Below are 15492 nucleotides of genomic sequence, written 5' to 3' on the forward strand. Positions count from 1 at the left end.
GGAAAATGGAAGAAGCAGAAGACACAGTGCAATTATTAGCTTATCTATTCAGTCTTAACTTATACCCAGGGACAAGACACACAAAACAAACTCACGTACACGAATGGGGAATTTGTAAGCAGGAATCACTGGAGGGAGGAGAAGGTCCAAGCCGATGGCAGGGCGGGAAGGTCCGGGCAAATGTACCCCGTCGAGGTCCACGTTCCGGGCTCGAAGCGAACAGCATCTGGTAGCTCCGCGTCTCCACAACCGGCAATAGGGCCTAGAGGGTCTCGGCCTATTGCTGCAATATGAGCACCCCCTCACGTCTCGTCCTCTCTTGGCAGCTGGGTCACGCATCTGCCACGAAAAGGCTTGTGTCCGCGCTTATATCGCGCATGGCGCGATGATCCGCCAACTACTATGCCACGCCTCCGGTTTTTGCTCACCTCGGCGCTGATTGGTGGGCAAGGCTCTTTGGCTCCACCTTTGATGACGAGGTGGTGCCACGCCCGTGATCCGGCGGCTCCTGCCCCCTCCTTGGCCTCGTGTGCGATGGAGTCTTGGGGTGAAAATGATGGCAGTGAAAACCGCCCAATGCAACGGCGGCCAACGCCGCCGAAAACAGCCCAAATGTCGCTTGCACTTTGAGGAGACGATTTGGGGGAAACTTGAAAGGGGAACTATCTTATTTAATTGATGCAACGCAATGAATTAGTGGACCACAGAGCCTTATACTGACATTTACTAAGGACATAACTACGGAGGGAACTTATGATTTACTACGTGTGTGCGATGGATTAACTAAGGACGACCTTTGACCTTTACACACAAAGCTGAGGTATTTACAAGAATTAATTACACAAATTACACACACAGTTCTCAAATCCTCAACAATATATTTGGTACCACAAATGATACAACGATACCCTTTCTTTTATATGATACAGAAAACCAAAGTTTTCTTCATTTTCAGGTCTGGTGGTTTCATGTAGAAGAAAATGGCGACTCCGCAGGAGAAAACTCTGTGCATCGAATTGTTCATCGAGACGAGATCCGACACGCAAGTTCAGCGTCATTTCCATACAATGTATAGAAGGAATCCGCCATCGCGGACTAGTATCAGAGAGTGGTACAAGGGGTTTAGGAAGACTTAATTTGTCAGAAACAGAAAAGTACCGGTTGACCAAGCACAAGTGCGGCAGATGTTGAACGAGTTTATGAAACATTTCAACAAAGTCCCAAGAAATCAATCCGATGCATCCAGAGAACTGGGACTACCAACCACCACTGTACACATGATTTTGTATAAAAAGCTGAAGCTTTATGCCTACAAGGTGCAGATTATGCAGGAACTCAAACCAAATGATGAACCGAAACACAAGGTGTTTAACTTGGAAATTCTCAGTCGCATAGAGGACAATGAAGATTACCTGAAAAAGGTCATGTTCACAGATGAAGCTTGCTTTCATGTATCGGGGAAGGTCATCCAGCACAATGTGAGGATCTGGGGCTCTGAAAACCCCCATGTGGTCATTGAACACATATGTAACAGCTCAAAGGTCAATGTGTGGTGTGCCTTCTCCATGTCTGCTTGGTGGTTCCGTTTTTCTTTGCAGAGGATACAGTGACCTCAACAATTTACCCCGTCCCACAGATTGAAGACCTGCAACCCGATATCATTTTTCAACAGGGTGGCGCTCCCCCTCTTTGGGCCTTAGTAGTTCGAGCCATCCTGAATGAAAATTTTCCAGGTCGCTGGCCCCCACAATCACCCGACATAACCCCGCTTGATTTTTTTACTGTGGGGGTTTGTCAAAGACGTTGGCTGCAACATCAAGGTGGCAAGCCTGCAGGATCTTCGTTCTCGGATCACAGCTGCATGCGCAATGGTGGACGCAAACATGCTGAACCAAACAAGGCAATAACTCGTGTACCACCTTGATGTCCTGCACGTGACAAACAGAGCCCACATTGAGGTGTATTGATGGTGTGCACAAAACTTTATGAGTTTCTGTATCGTAAATATTGAATTATGCGTCACATGCAAAGTGCAAATAAATAATGCGCTGTTGCACTGTTTTCCCACAGAAATCTTCCTCTCTCCATCATCATCGGGATTCCATTGGTAACGGTGTGTTACGTGCTGATGAACATTGCTTATTTCACGGTCATGACTCCGTCAGAACTCCTGCAATCTCAAGCCGTTGCTATGGTAAATCATCACATCACATTGCACTACTCCACCATGTTCATAAAGAAACGGAATGATCAGAAAGAGTATTCATGGTTTCCAGGCAATTTCTGGTGTTCGCAGACATTTGGAGACAGAGTTCTTGGTGTCATGGCCTGGATGGTTCCTGTTTTTGTCGCATTTTCTACCATTGGATCTGCTAATGGAAGCTGCTTCACAGCAGGACGGTGAGAAACTTTTGCACATAAACTTGTGAGTGAATGGTAAACTATGCCTGTCAAAACTTTGCCAAAAATCACGAGTGTCCAAGGTTCAGGAAGTGGACCACACAAGGAAAACGATAAAACAGACAATCATGAAAATATATTATTGAGATGAATAGCAGACAATTTGCTTTGTTTGTCGAACACATGTTGTGTTATTGCTGCTCAATTAGACACATCCAAGATGCAGCTGCACCACACATGGAATTTTCTTTGCTTTAACCAGGCTTTCCTACGTGGCAGCAAGAGAAGGACATCTTATTAAAGTGATCTCATTCATTCATGTGAAACTCCTTACACCATCACCTGCACTCATATTCAATGTGAGTCGGTTTAAGAATATATATTTTCTGGAAATGACGATGCAGGAAGAGGGCATTTAGCTCCTTATGTGTCATCTGACTTGAGAATGGTGTATGCCTTTATAAGCCAATTTTTTTTTGATCTATCTTTCATCGAACTGGTCGTTCAATCTATCCTTATGATCCACTTATGGGTTTTTGGCAACACTGTTTAAGGTTTAAGCTTTCATGGCAACATTTAGCACACGCACCCAAAACCTGCCCTGACAAGATGGTGGTGGACTTTAGTTAAAACCCCCCCCAAAAAAACTCAATTTTCATGCTAATTGATTTGTCTTTCAACGGCCAATCCATAAAAAAATTCAAAATAAATATTTCACTAGATTTATTTTCAAAACAGGATTAATAAAGGACCATATACTGCATGTATTATCAAAGCTGTAATACAGCATCCAAGTTTTTGAGCACTTCCTGCGACAAGATTTAATCAAGATTAAATGTTTGCAAACAGAGAAACGTTGTGGTCAAAACCTGCAACAAGATTGGGTAACGGGCCGATTGGGAAATAAATATTTAAAGGACTCTGAAAAGATGAACAGCGCAATTGGGAAACACATTTAATGCGCTATTAAAAAATTAACTCGACACCTCTCATCCACGTCGTCCTCCACCACGGCTATATCAGAACGAACGACCTGATTCGTCTCACGGTCATGGATTGCTTAACCCCAATATGAGCCATTCAAAAATTACGTAACGTTATTTTTTTAGGGATCCACATACCGTGTTTCTTGTTGTTTTCCCTGTCAGAAGCCTCAAGAGTGACTATAGGCAGCAGTAAATGAATGTCTAACCACGAGAACTGAAGGATTTCATTATGAGGGTCATTATTTAAAGGGAAAGATCCCTATACAGAACCACTCAAGCATGCCAGCACAGTGGAGTGCAGCCCTGTTCAGCGAGGAGTCCAGATTTTGCCTCCATGCTGCTGATGGGTGCTGACAGGCCTAATTAACTAATAATTAATTTATTACAATTAATTCTTACGAACAATTCTTATTCGACATTGATTAGATTTGTTGGGGTCCCTCATCGTGAGTAATGCTCAACCCAAACAAAGCCAATGGAAATCTGATGCAACAAACCTGGGCAGTGTATAATCAGCAGAAGCCTACAGGCCTGATATAATCGGCCCACCAGAAAACCAAGATGGCGGCCATATTATGGATGGCGTCAGATAGATATATGTATATAAATCATGTGTATTGTTTGAAAGAAAATTTGTTTCTCTTGCAGTGCATATTGTCCATTATATACACCATTCCAGCTGATATCGAGACCCTCATAAATTATTTCAGCTTTGCTGTTTGGATTTTCTACGGAATGACGATGCTTGCACTTATTGTAATGCGGTGCACCAAAAAAGACTTACACAGGCCGGTCAAGGTATGTCTAACTCACAGTAGCTTCACAAAATTTGTGTTTAAAGCACAATTATTTCATTTGTGCGATTTATAGGAAATGTGATCGGATAATCTTTTGATATCCCCTAAAGTATGGTGGATGCTCTGCAATGTCAGGGTCACATGGGTAGCAGCCAAAGCGCCTGTAATTAGATGCTTGCTGGAAATCCGAGTGGCGGTTAAAACGAAATGAATATTCCACCAACAAAAGGCGATCCAAACAAATGGAAGAAAAATAATAATCCCGAGAAGTAGAAAAGTTTGCCGGGTTGATGTGAACAGCGAGTGGGTGGTGAAGTAGCACTCTGTTGATAGTCCCAAAGGAAACCAAACAGTGAAGTACAGTATTCACTCACTCCACATTATCGCGCATTTTTTCTCCAAGCCCCTCGAGAGGAGAGTCTGCGTAAAAACATCTTCTTCACCCTCGTGCTTCGTCCTCACGTCCTCAGAGTTGATTGGTCGATCCTGGTTTTAAACCATGCCCGCTCAGAGCGCCTCAGTATGTGAGGAACAAGCTTGGTGAATCGATTCTGCCTGTACCATCTGTACATGTAGAAAATGAAGCATGTAAAACTAGAAGTCACTGCAGGTAGATGGTATAAAGCAGGGCTCTGCTCTTCTATTTATTGTGAAACATAACCTTGGTCATATTTTGTCTGCTCTAGTCTGTGGTGGTGGTTCGTATGCAGCCTGTGGCTGCTTGGTCTGCATCGTTTTCTAGGGGTGCAGCTGTGCCGCTGATGCAGTGCCCCCCATTACCAGTAAGCTAGTACTCATTTTGCCGACCTAGGAAGAATTTCAGGCTGATTCAAGGCACCTGGTGTTAATTCAACGGATGACAGGGGCTCAAACTCAGGACCCTAAGATCTCAAGCCAGCCACCTTGACCGTTAGGCCAACAACAGACTTATCTAGTCTGTTTCCATGACATATTTGACTCAATTTGGCAATGGAAACAACTTTGCATTTTGTCTTTAAATTTTGTCACCCTCTTCAATGTTGATCGAGGTGTGCAAATGTTGATCGAGGTGTGCAACAACTGATCGAGGTGTGCAACGACTGATCGAGGTGTGGAACTCTGGGTGAAGCAACGACTGATGTTTTGGGCATTAAACCTTTGTAACATTTGTCAGAGAAAAAGAGTTAACACCTGCAAGTCAGCTTCTCCTCGCTTCCCACTTCAGTTTGTATACTTCCATAAACATCCTGCTGGTTTCATCTATTACTCTTTAACAATGAGGGTAAGAATGGCTACATTTTACAGCTGAAAGCCTCAAACCTTCCTGCCAATAAAAAAAAAATGAATAGTCCCAAGTGGGACAGATGCTCATCTGCTGATGGAGGGCAAGCATAGTCTGGCTGCATTAGTTGGTAAATGGAGTTTTAGGGGTCTTAAAGGGTCTTAGGGTTCGAAAGGGTCTTTTTCAATCGTATGTAATTAATACACCTATTCACGTTCTGTGCGGACAAAGGCAGACAGACAAATGGGCACAAATGCAATATCCTCTCAACTGGCGAAGGTAATTAAAAGTTTGAAATGAAATACCGAAGAAACATCTCGTGAGAAGACGGAATCTCGCGATATGTGATGGACATACAAACATAGATTATATTTTGAGGTAATTAGCTAATTATCTCACCACCTGGATGGAAATTAAAAAAAAAATTGATGCAAATCATGAATCATCATGTCGAGTTTCAAAATGATCCGTATAGCTGCCTCGGAGGAGTAAGGAAAAATACAAAAATGTTAATGGACTCGATTCCAGAAGGACATCATTATGGCTTTAACACCTCATCTCGAGTTTGTCATAGACGAGCTAAAAACTATCAGTTGGACCACCAACATCTCTTTGGGATGGGGCTCACTCTGGTAGAACCGTCGGAGTCCAAGAAGGAGACTTGACACACATTGACAAAGTCATGTTCGGACCAGTTCACCAAATAATTTGGATGCAGTTTGGAGATAGTCTATCCAATTTATTGTAGGAATGATGCACCTTAGATGATGATGATGATTGTCCATTGCAGTCTTTTACATATAGCCAAGGGTTCCCAACACTTAGCAAATTTTGTCTTGAAATTGCTACTAAATTATGTCTTGACCAATTTTCAGTTATGAAACTTTAAATTTAAACAAAATAAATAAATAATTGTTTCTCTCTTCTCACAGGTTCCAATAGTAATCCCAGGACTGGTGATGATAGTGTCGGTCTACCTTGTGCTCGCTCCAATCGTCGTCAACCCCGAGCTACCTTACCTGTACTGCTTCTTGTTCATCATGGCAGGATTATTGTTCTACATCCCATTTGTGCACTTTAAAATCAGTTTTAAATTCATTGGTGAGTTCTACTGGAATGGCTACAATTTATGGTTTGAAAGGTGGAAAAATTCATAACTGCAGTTCCGCATTAAGAAAGTCCGCATGATGCCCACACAGTTCCTGTATTGTCTCTATTCATCAGGTATGGAGCAAGACAAAGCTGGATCTGGGTAAAATAAATAAATAAAATCAGGTGGAACAAACTGAATTAGACAAGCTGGAAGGGAAGCAAAAGGTCAATGCAGGTGTCATCACATTTACATCTCCGTCCTCGACATCACTTGTAGTTCTTGCTCATTCAGCACTATAAAGAACACCATAACTTATTTTGGATCCCACTGATGAACCGGATGTGGTTCCGGACATGAACCAAAATCTAATCAGCATGTTCTTGAGACCTAACCAACTCATCTACCAAGTTTTGTCATAACTCATCCACAACTTTAGCAAAAATCCACATAACTGAGCAAAACATTCTCGTGCGATGCATGTTTGTTTAGAATATTGTTATGAATTTGGGTACTGATATGTAGAGCAGAGTAGATCCGAGTAGGTACCATGCTTCGGGATGTCACGGTAAGGAACACTACCTGTAATAAGTCCATGTGTAGGCGTTTTGGTCGGTTAAGGTGTATAATTGTGAATCTACCAGGAGATTCGTGTGTTAAGTAGTGTAGGGAATAATGAGTAGAGAGAGCCCTTGTATGTCTCACCTGGTAATCAAACCTTTGTCCCTTGTGGCACTGCAGACCACATAGACACTTGGTTAGGATCCCTTAGTACAACACTAATAACGCCCTCTCCCCTGACATGACCTAGGAAGAAAGCAGGCCAGGACACCACCAATAATGGCCGTCACCATTTACACCTCCGAGAGGCCTATCCCCCTCGCATAGCACGTGCTACAACACAAGGAACAGAGGACGAGGGTGGGAGTGGTGCAGTGGGCGTGTCCCGGGGCGAGCCGGCGAGTCGGGGGAGGCTCTGATTGGTTGGCAGTGTGCCAATGCTGACGTGACCGGCCGGGGATATGACCGAGCGCCGAACGCCATTTTCAGTCAGTTGAGTACCGAGGACCGAGCGCCATATTCGGGCAGTTCAAGTGGAGTTGGAAGTTGAGTGACGAGCGCCATAACCAGAGTTGGAGCCCGAGTTGAGTTGGCAGTTCGCTGGAGTGCACGAAGTTTTGTTCAGAGCAGTTGCTTCTGGCAGTGGTTCGAGAGACGCAGAAAAGTGACTCGCTATTGCAGCTCTTTTTCGTCTTGCACAATCCGAGTTGGGCTGAGGTGTCGCCTGAGTGGAGCTCGCTGTCCTGATGTGGGACCTCGTGGTGCTTTGGAGCTTGGTGCACGGGCCTCGTGTGCAGCGGCGAGGGCATTGACTCGGGCCCAGCGGGGCGTGCGAGGTGGACGGAGTATTCCTCCAGGCCGGGAATTGAAGACCGACAAGACAGCTAAGACCGAGCTCCGCATACCCAATTACATGACGTTTTTATTTTCGTATTCATCTCCCTCGTCTCGTGTTTGAAATCTGTTGTGTGTGGGATCCCAATTTAGCTACCTTATTTTATTATCGTGCTTTTTCCTGTCCTTGCTTTTTTCATTTGAATAAACCCTTGTATTATTTTGCATCCCCATTCAAACCTGTGCCCGCTCGAGTTAATTTCCTCTTACAGGACCGGAGCTACGCCGGCGTGCTGCAGTTAAGTGCTTTCGCCGCAGCCTCCATTTTCTTTCTTCCTCCCGCGCGGCCATAGCCGAATCCGGTTTGGGTAGTTGCCTCCAATAAGACCGTTTAGGCTATCCCACGACTCTGATGTTAATTGGAGTTGCGCGACAATATATACAAATGCAGTAATTCACAAAAAATATGGAAGCACTTTGGATGTGCTCCCCTCCAACATTCCTAAATGCAGTTTGTGACTCCTTTTTTAAACCCTCCCAGTCCCCAACCCTTCCCAACACCCCCCAACCCCTCCCTCAATATGTAGCAAATTATCACTTTAAATTGCCCCCTCCCACTTTGGAACTCGATTGTACAGGCCATCTACATAATTATTAGTCTATAGGTTCACTCTACTTCTGTCTGTCCCACCTGTGGTTTTGTAGACTTTTTTCGCCCCCCCCATACCGTTTAATATACCGAACTGAAACTCGGTACATGTGTTTATTACGATAAATTACCGAACAAGTTTGAATTTCAGGGTGTTTCACCAATTTTAAATTTCGTTTTGGCTTTTGGGACTGGTAGGGGACATGTATTGCAAAGAAATTCTCCCTCTTATTACTATTTCATATAGCCTGGTGTTGGCTTAGCGGATCCTAGGATCCTGGGTTCGAATCCCGGTCAATCTCTGAATTAACACCAGGGGGGTTGACTCAGCATGTCATCCTTCCGAGGTCGGCAAATTGAGTACCAGTTTACAGGTAATTCCTTGCGTGCCGCAAGAGGCGACTAACAGGGTTGGCGGCAGGAAGGGCATCCAGCCATAAAACATCGTTTCACAAAGGGGACCACGGTACCCAAATAAGGCCAACCCCTGCTCTGCGGGGAAAAATGGCCTCTAAAGGTGGTTCTTTACTATTTCATATGCAACTTGTGGCTGCTGGTTGCATCATTGCTAGGGGCTCTGCTGCTAATTTTCTGCTCCCCTGTTTCCAGTAAGCTGGTACTCATTTTGCCAACCTCGGAAGGACACAAGCTCAAACTGAAGACCCAAGATCTAAAACTAGCCACCTTAACTGATAAAGCACAAAATAAAAATTTAATTTTCTGTAGACCTTTCCTCGAATATTAGCTCTTGTGTCGACCCCTGACATTCTCCCCTCCCCTCCTCTGAACCTGGTTGTGTAAATAATGCGAATTATTCAGGTGAGATTACACCAGAGGTAAACGATGTGAAGAAGTAGGTTGACCCGATGACCTCCACTCCCCAAACACACCCGATCAGCAAGTCTGTGATTTGATGCTTAAAGGTCAATGAATGACTTAATTTTTCTGCATTTTTTATTTAACTGAAAAAAATCACATTTTTCTTTGTCACCATTAAGAAATTGATTACAAACTCACAAATGTTATTTGTTTACCTCCATTGATATTTGTCCACAACGTCGTAATGTGGCTAATTCATTGATTATATTGTGTTGCAGACGTTTTGACCAAACACATTCAACTCATACTCGAGGTTTCACCAACAGAAGAGTACGTGGAATGACAAGACCATCTCGGGTTAAAATTGTGCATTCCAGCACCTCCGGGTCATCAAATGAAATTAATCGGCGAATTTTTTTATTTCTCTTTTCACCAACGGCTCTCACAACACGAGTTGACGAAGGGACGTTTAATGGGAATGATCAATTCCAAGGAAGGAGTAGAACAGAATTTGGAAATATTTGGTGCAATAAAATCCAATACGCAAGACGGTTTATCAATTAATCGGTGTGCAATAGAAATTGGAGTGTAGCCATAGTATAGGGGTGTATAAAGGATATAAGGATAACTCAAAACGGCAATAAATCTTACAACCTGTTATATATATATATATATATATATATATATATATATATATATATATATATATATATATATATGTATGTATGTATGTATGTATGTATATATATATATATATACTGTATATATATATATATATATATATATATATATATATATATATATACTGTATATATATATATATATATATATATATATATACATACATACACAGTACGAATGCTCCCGGCAATCTCAAACCGAACACCGATGGGAACCAGTGCAGGTAAAAGGAGCACCGGGAGTCCACATTAATATTGCATCTTAAGACACGGTATGAGGATGAAGCTTAGAGTAACTCCCGCCGTTTACCCGCACTTCTGTGAATCTCTTCACCGCGGCCCCCCCGGCCTGTTTAACACTGCATTCAACATTCAACCCACAGCATTTAACCCCTGACTATCTCTTCTCCTTCTCCCTCCTTTTGCTTTAAATATTTCCCTATTGATTCTTGTCTTTTTGCAATTGTTGTTTTCATGTATTGTTATGCATTATGTTTTCCACTGTCAAAGCGCCTTTGGGCTTCTTGAAAAGCGCTATACAAAATAAATGAATTATTATTATTATTATTAACCTTCATTCCATACCAATGCTAACTTGACTCAAACAGAGAAAATCATGGATGAAATGAGTTGGCTTGATTATTCGTTTGATTTTTTTTTTTTTTTTTTACATCATTATCATTGCACCATACTAGGGCATGCCCGTACTATATATATGCCCGTACTATATATCTATCTAAAATTATATCCCCCCCCTCTATTTACATGAAATGGTTTGGTCCATTCGCAACGCCAAAGCGAACGGCGAACGGCTTGCGAGTACAGTGACAATCCCCCCCCTCTATTTACATGAATGGTTTGGTCCATTCGCAACGACCACAGAACCCCCCCCTCTATTTACATGAAATGGTTCGGTCCAAAGCGAACGGCTTCCGGAGTTTGGTAAAGAAATCGCCATCGCGTACACAAACGCGCAGGAAAGCGAATGAATCGCAAATTCGTTTTTATTAGTTTTAAAACATCGTTTAACGCCAACATAGCGCCAACATAGTTTGCAAACGTGAAATAAATGAATACGCTCTCAAATGTGCCATCCGAGGCAGAGTGTGTCCGCCACGTTCGGCACACGCGCTAGTTCGCTGCTCTCTGATTGGTTGAATCGTTTTTTGGACATCGCTCGGTAAGTAATTGTCCGATTAATATGAAACCTTGAAAAGGCACATCCTCGGGTCCCCAGCAATATACCTGGCAAGTTAAAAGTATATCGGACCCGTGGTTGTCGAGAAACAGCGGTCACAGACAAACACACAGACAGACACACACACACACAGAGATTACTGGAATTATAGATAGATTATTACCCTGCGCTCGCGAAGCGAAAAGCGGGGTTAAGCATTCAGTTACACATGTACGTCTGCATTTTAAAAATTCATTTTCTCGCCAACCACTGGTCCAATTTACATTAAATTTTACCATAGAAGGGCCTCCTCCTGTAGAATATTTTAATTATTATGACGTCATAGATCACGTGGTACAGGCGCCATCTTGGAAAAACGTCACACCTCTATATCTCTGAAACCACTCCATGCAAAAAATTGAGACCTGGCTCATTGTCAAGTACTCCCCATGGGGAATAAGACATGTTAATGATGTCATCGGTGCCTTCCTTATGACGTCATAATTTGACAAGTACAACACTTAACCGATCATTTAAAAAAAAAAAATTCAGCAACTGTTGGTCTGATGGACACGAAATTTTCACCATAGGAGCACCTCTTCCTGTAGAATATTTTAATGATAATCATGACGTCATTGGTCATGTGGTACAGGCGCCATCTTGAAAAAAAAATCGAAAAATGTTGCACCTCTATATCTCCAAAACCGCTGCATGGAAAAAATTGAAACATGGCTCATTGTGAAGAACTCCATATATGGGGAATAGGTGCTGTTAACGATGACGTCATTGGTGCCATAATTATGATGTCATAATTCGACAGGGCCAACGCTTAGTCTGATCAATTTGAAATGTAGTGAGCGTGATCTAAGCAACAATTATATTAGAGAATAGAAATTTATGAAGTCATCACTCACGTGGTCTGGCAGCCATATTGGATCAAAGAAAAAAATGTTCAAAAACAGAAGAGTTGTCTCGTAATAAGTTGACTGTGCAGGGTAAGTATTCTATGAATACCATCTAGTTACCTTCGCAAAAGCGGAAGGTTATGTTTTGATCGCTGTGTATTTATTTGTATGTCTGTGTGTGTGTGTGTATGTTATTCGCATAACTCAAAAAGTATTCAACCGAATTGCATGAAATTTGGTGGGATGATTGGTTATTATACGGGACACATTTGATTAGATTTTGGGAGCAATCGGGTCAAAGGTCAAGGTCAAGGTCACGAAAAGGTCAAAATCGTATTTTTACCAAGTACAGAACAGTAGCTGCGGCGAAGGTATGCGCTCTACCGAGTGCCCGTTCTAGTTTACAAAGCGTTGGTGCAGCTAAATGAGAGGGTTTGCCATCGTCTTCCAAGGAGTCAATGAGGGCAGTAATTTGGAACTTTTTTCGGGTGCCGGCAATTCGCCGCTCACCGTGAAAGACAAGATGGGATCTGTCCTCCATCAACAACGCCGGCACACATTTTGATGAATCTCCCTGACTGAGATACACCAGGATGACAGTTTATAGCCGGGTTGGGATTCGAACACAGGCTTGAGTTGCGCAAACATCGAAACCTATCCTGCCAGACTCTACATCTTGCTAGAGGCAAGCAGAGGTCATATTGAAAGAAGTCTTCATAGTGAATGAACAACATTGATAATAAAACATTGGGGTAATACACCTGGCGTTCACCTGGTAGAATAAACAGTATACTGCACCGACTGAGGGTATTTTAAACCAATTTCAATGGTTGCTAGAAGACAGGGCAGCAGGTAGAATCATACTAACATAATCATAAGACTTTAAACAAACAAACAAACAAAAAAACCTATAACCTCCTAAGACCCCAATTTTTCTAATGTCCTGAACAAACATTGGTACATCATGGGTGATTAAGGTTGTGGTGAAGTTTCATCGAAATTGCGTGTGTAGTTTCTGAGAAGAAAGCAAATACCTATCTATTTTAGGGGGAAAACCCCCCATTGACCCCTAAAGTGGCAGTTTAAAAAAAAATGTCTTGAAGCTGATAATGATCCATGTTCAATGACAATGGAAGCTGAATGGAATTCTAAATGGGAACCTTCACTTTGCAATCCTTTTTCTCAGAACTCACATCATGCTGGATATCCCAGTTCACTTGGCAGCAGCTCAGGTGTAATATTCGAGCGCCCCGACTTCTTCATACTCTCAAAATGATCAATGATCCTGGTTTGAGCCTTCTATAACCTTACATGATTAGATTGTGACCGTTTCTGGAGAATCACAAGATCACAGCTAAAATCAGTCATCCGTCAACAACTTTTTGAGATATCCTGCTATGTATCGTTTGTGGCCCAATCTCCCAATGGTGAAAAATCACTTTAAAAATTCTAGTAGCCGGATCCGAATCCAGATCTTCATCAAAATCTAATCATTTTGTCCTCAACACATACACTACATCTCTGCCAAATTTCGTTTGAAAAAGGTCCACAACATTGAGATATTTTGTTCACAAACAGACAAATAGACAGGGGTGCAAACATAACCTCCATCCACCATTGGTGGCGGAGGTAACTAGAATGACACTCGGTAAAGCACCTACCTCCACCAGACGGAACACTGTGTTTTGGATCCCACTGGTAGGCCACATCTGATTCCGGACCTGAACCATTGCTTGTTCTTGTCACTTAATCAACTCATCCACCTAATTTTGTTATACTCCATCCACAACTTTTTGAAATATCATGCTATATACAGGGTGAGTCTCAAAAGTAGTGCCCGATTTCTGTTTATATATATATATATATATATATATATATATATAAATACACATATATATATTTATTTATATTTCTGTCAGTTGATTGTTTGTTTGACATTTGTATTACAGTGTACAATAAAGTATAAATAAGTGAATGACATGTTTATCTAACCATTTATTCAGGGGAAAGTTATTACGGAAGTGTACCAAGCTGTTTTACTTGCAATTTTCAAAGTGCCCTCCCTCGTGATCGATGCACAATTGCAGCCGAGCAGGCACACACGCTTTACATTCCATTCAGGAATTGAAGGCTCAAATCACTGCAAAGTTTGAGGAAATCGATATCGAACTCTGCAAGCGTGTGTGCCACTCTGTGCCTGCTCGGCTGCAATTGTGCATCGATCACGAGGGAGGGCACTTTGAAAATTGCAAGTAAAACAGATTGGTACACTTCCGTAATAATTTTCCCCAGAATAAATGGTTAGATAAACATGTCATTGATTTATTTATATTTTCTTGTACACTAATACAAATGGCAAACAAACAATCAACTGACAGAAATATATATATATATATATAAACAGAAATCGGGCGCTACTTTTGACTCACCCTGTATATCGTTGTTGACCCGATCACAATGGTGAAGAATCATTAAAAAAAAAAAAAAAGTCTCATATCCAGATTGGATCTTCACCAAAATCCAAAAATTTGTCCTCGTCACACACCCAACCTGTCCATCCAGTTTCGTCCAAATCTGTCCACAACTTTATGAGATATCGTGCTCACAAACATAAACAGAGGTGAAATCATAGCCACAGTCTACCTTCAGTGCTGGAGGTAACAAAATGTGAGGACAAATGAGGTTTACGACAAAATGATCCAAATAAATGTCAAATGACACACGACATTAAACATTAACAAAAAAAACAAAAAAAAACAATCTCTGTAAACTATAAAGTTCATAGAACACGATTCCCCCATGCAGTGGCATGAAGCCATGAAGCCCCATGAAGTATATACTTCAATTTTAATAAAATGCTTTTAAAGATTGTAAAAAAAATAATAAAGTATATACTTCAATATACACTAATAGGAAGTTGAATCACAGTTTGACATGGAGGCTTTATTGATCACCAGAAACGCAGCATCAATGGGCTTCTTACATAGCCATATTGGCATCCTCTTCTTCACCCCATCACTGCACCCTCTCACATGCCACACCCACTTCCCAGGGGGTGAATTTGACAGCTCCTATTAAATCTACGACCCGATAAAACATGTGCAATTACTGCAAAACTGGAGCTTCTTGGAAGTAAAGTCCCATGTCCTTTTTCTCAAGACTGAGCTGGGTAAAGAGTTCCATGTACTCTAAAGTCGTAATAGTAATCTGATGTGTGTCTACCTTTTCCAATAACTGGCGGAATCGTTTTGGAGCAATGTCGGGTCCACAAATTTTAAAATGTGCTAAGAAAAGATTGTTGGATAGTTCAATATTTCAGAAAATTTACAATGA

General features: G+C 41.9%; 1 protein-coding gene across 2 annotated transcripts in view; it reads left to right on the plus strand.

Moving 5' to 3' along the window:
• The window catches only part of SLC7A9 (solute carrier family 7 member 9), a 94133-nt gene extending 84189 nt beyond the window's left edge, over window positions 1–9944 (plus strand). For both annotated transcript variants that reach the window (XM_068128794.2, XM_068128793.2), the window contains 6 exons: window positions 2071–2194; window positions 2297–2400; window positions 2663–2759; window positions 4035–4184; window positions 6377–6545; window positions 9676–9944. In XM_068128794.2, coding sequence (XP_067984895.1) covers window positions 2071–2194; window positions 2297–2400; window positions 2663–2759; window positions 4035–4184; window positions 6377–6545; window positions 9676–9740 — 709 coding nt within the window. In that variant the 3' untranslated portion in view covers window positions 9741–9944. The remainder of the gene's footprint in view (window positions 1–2070; window positions 2195–2296; window positions 2401–2662; window positions 2760–4034; window positions 4185–6376; window positions 6546–9675) is intronic.
• Window positions 9945–15492: the final 5548 nt, after the last annotated feature.

The sequence above is a fragment of the Myxine glutinosa genome, chromosome 9, assembly GCF_964187855.1.
Source record: "Myxine glutinosa chromosome 9, kmMyxGlut1.1, whole genome shotgun sequence".
NCBI classification, from domain to species: Eukaryota; Metazoa; Chordata; class Myxini; order Myxiniformes; family Myxinidae; genus Myxine; species Myxine glutinosa.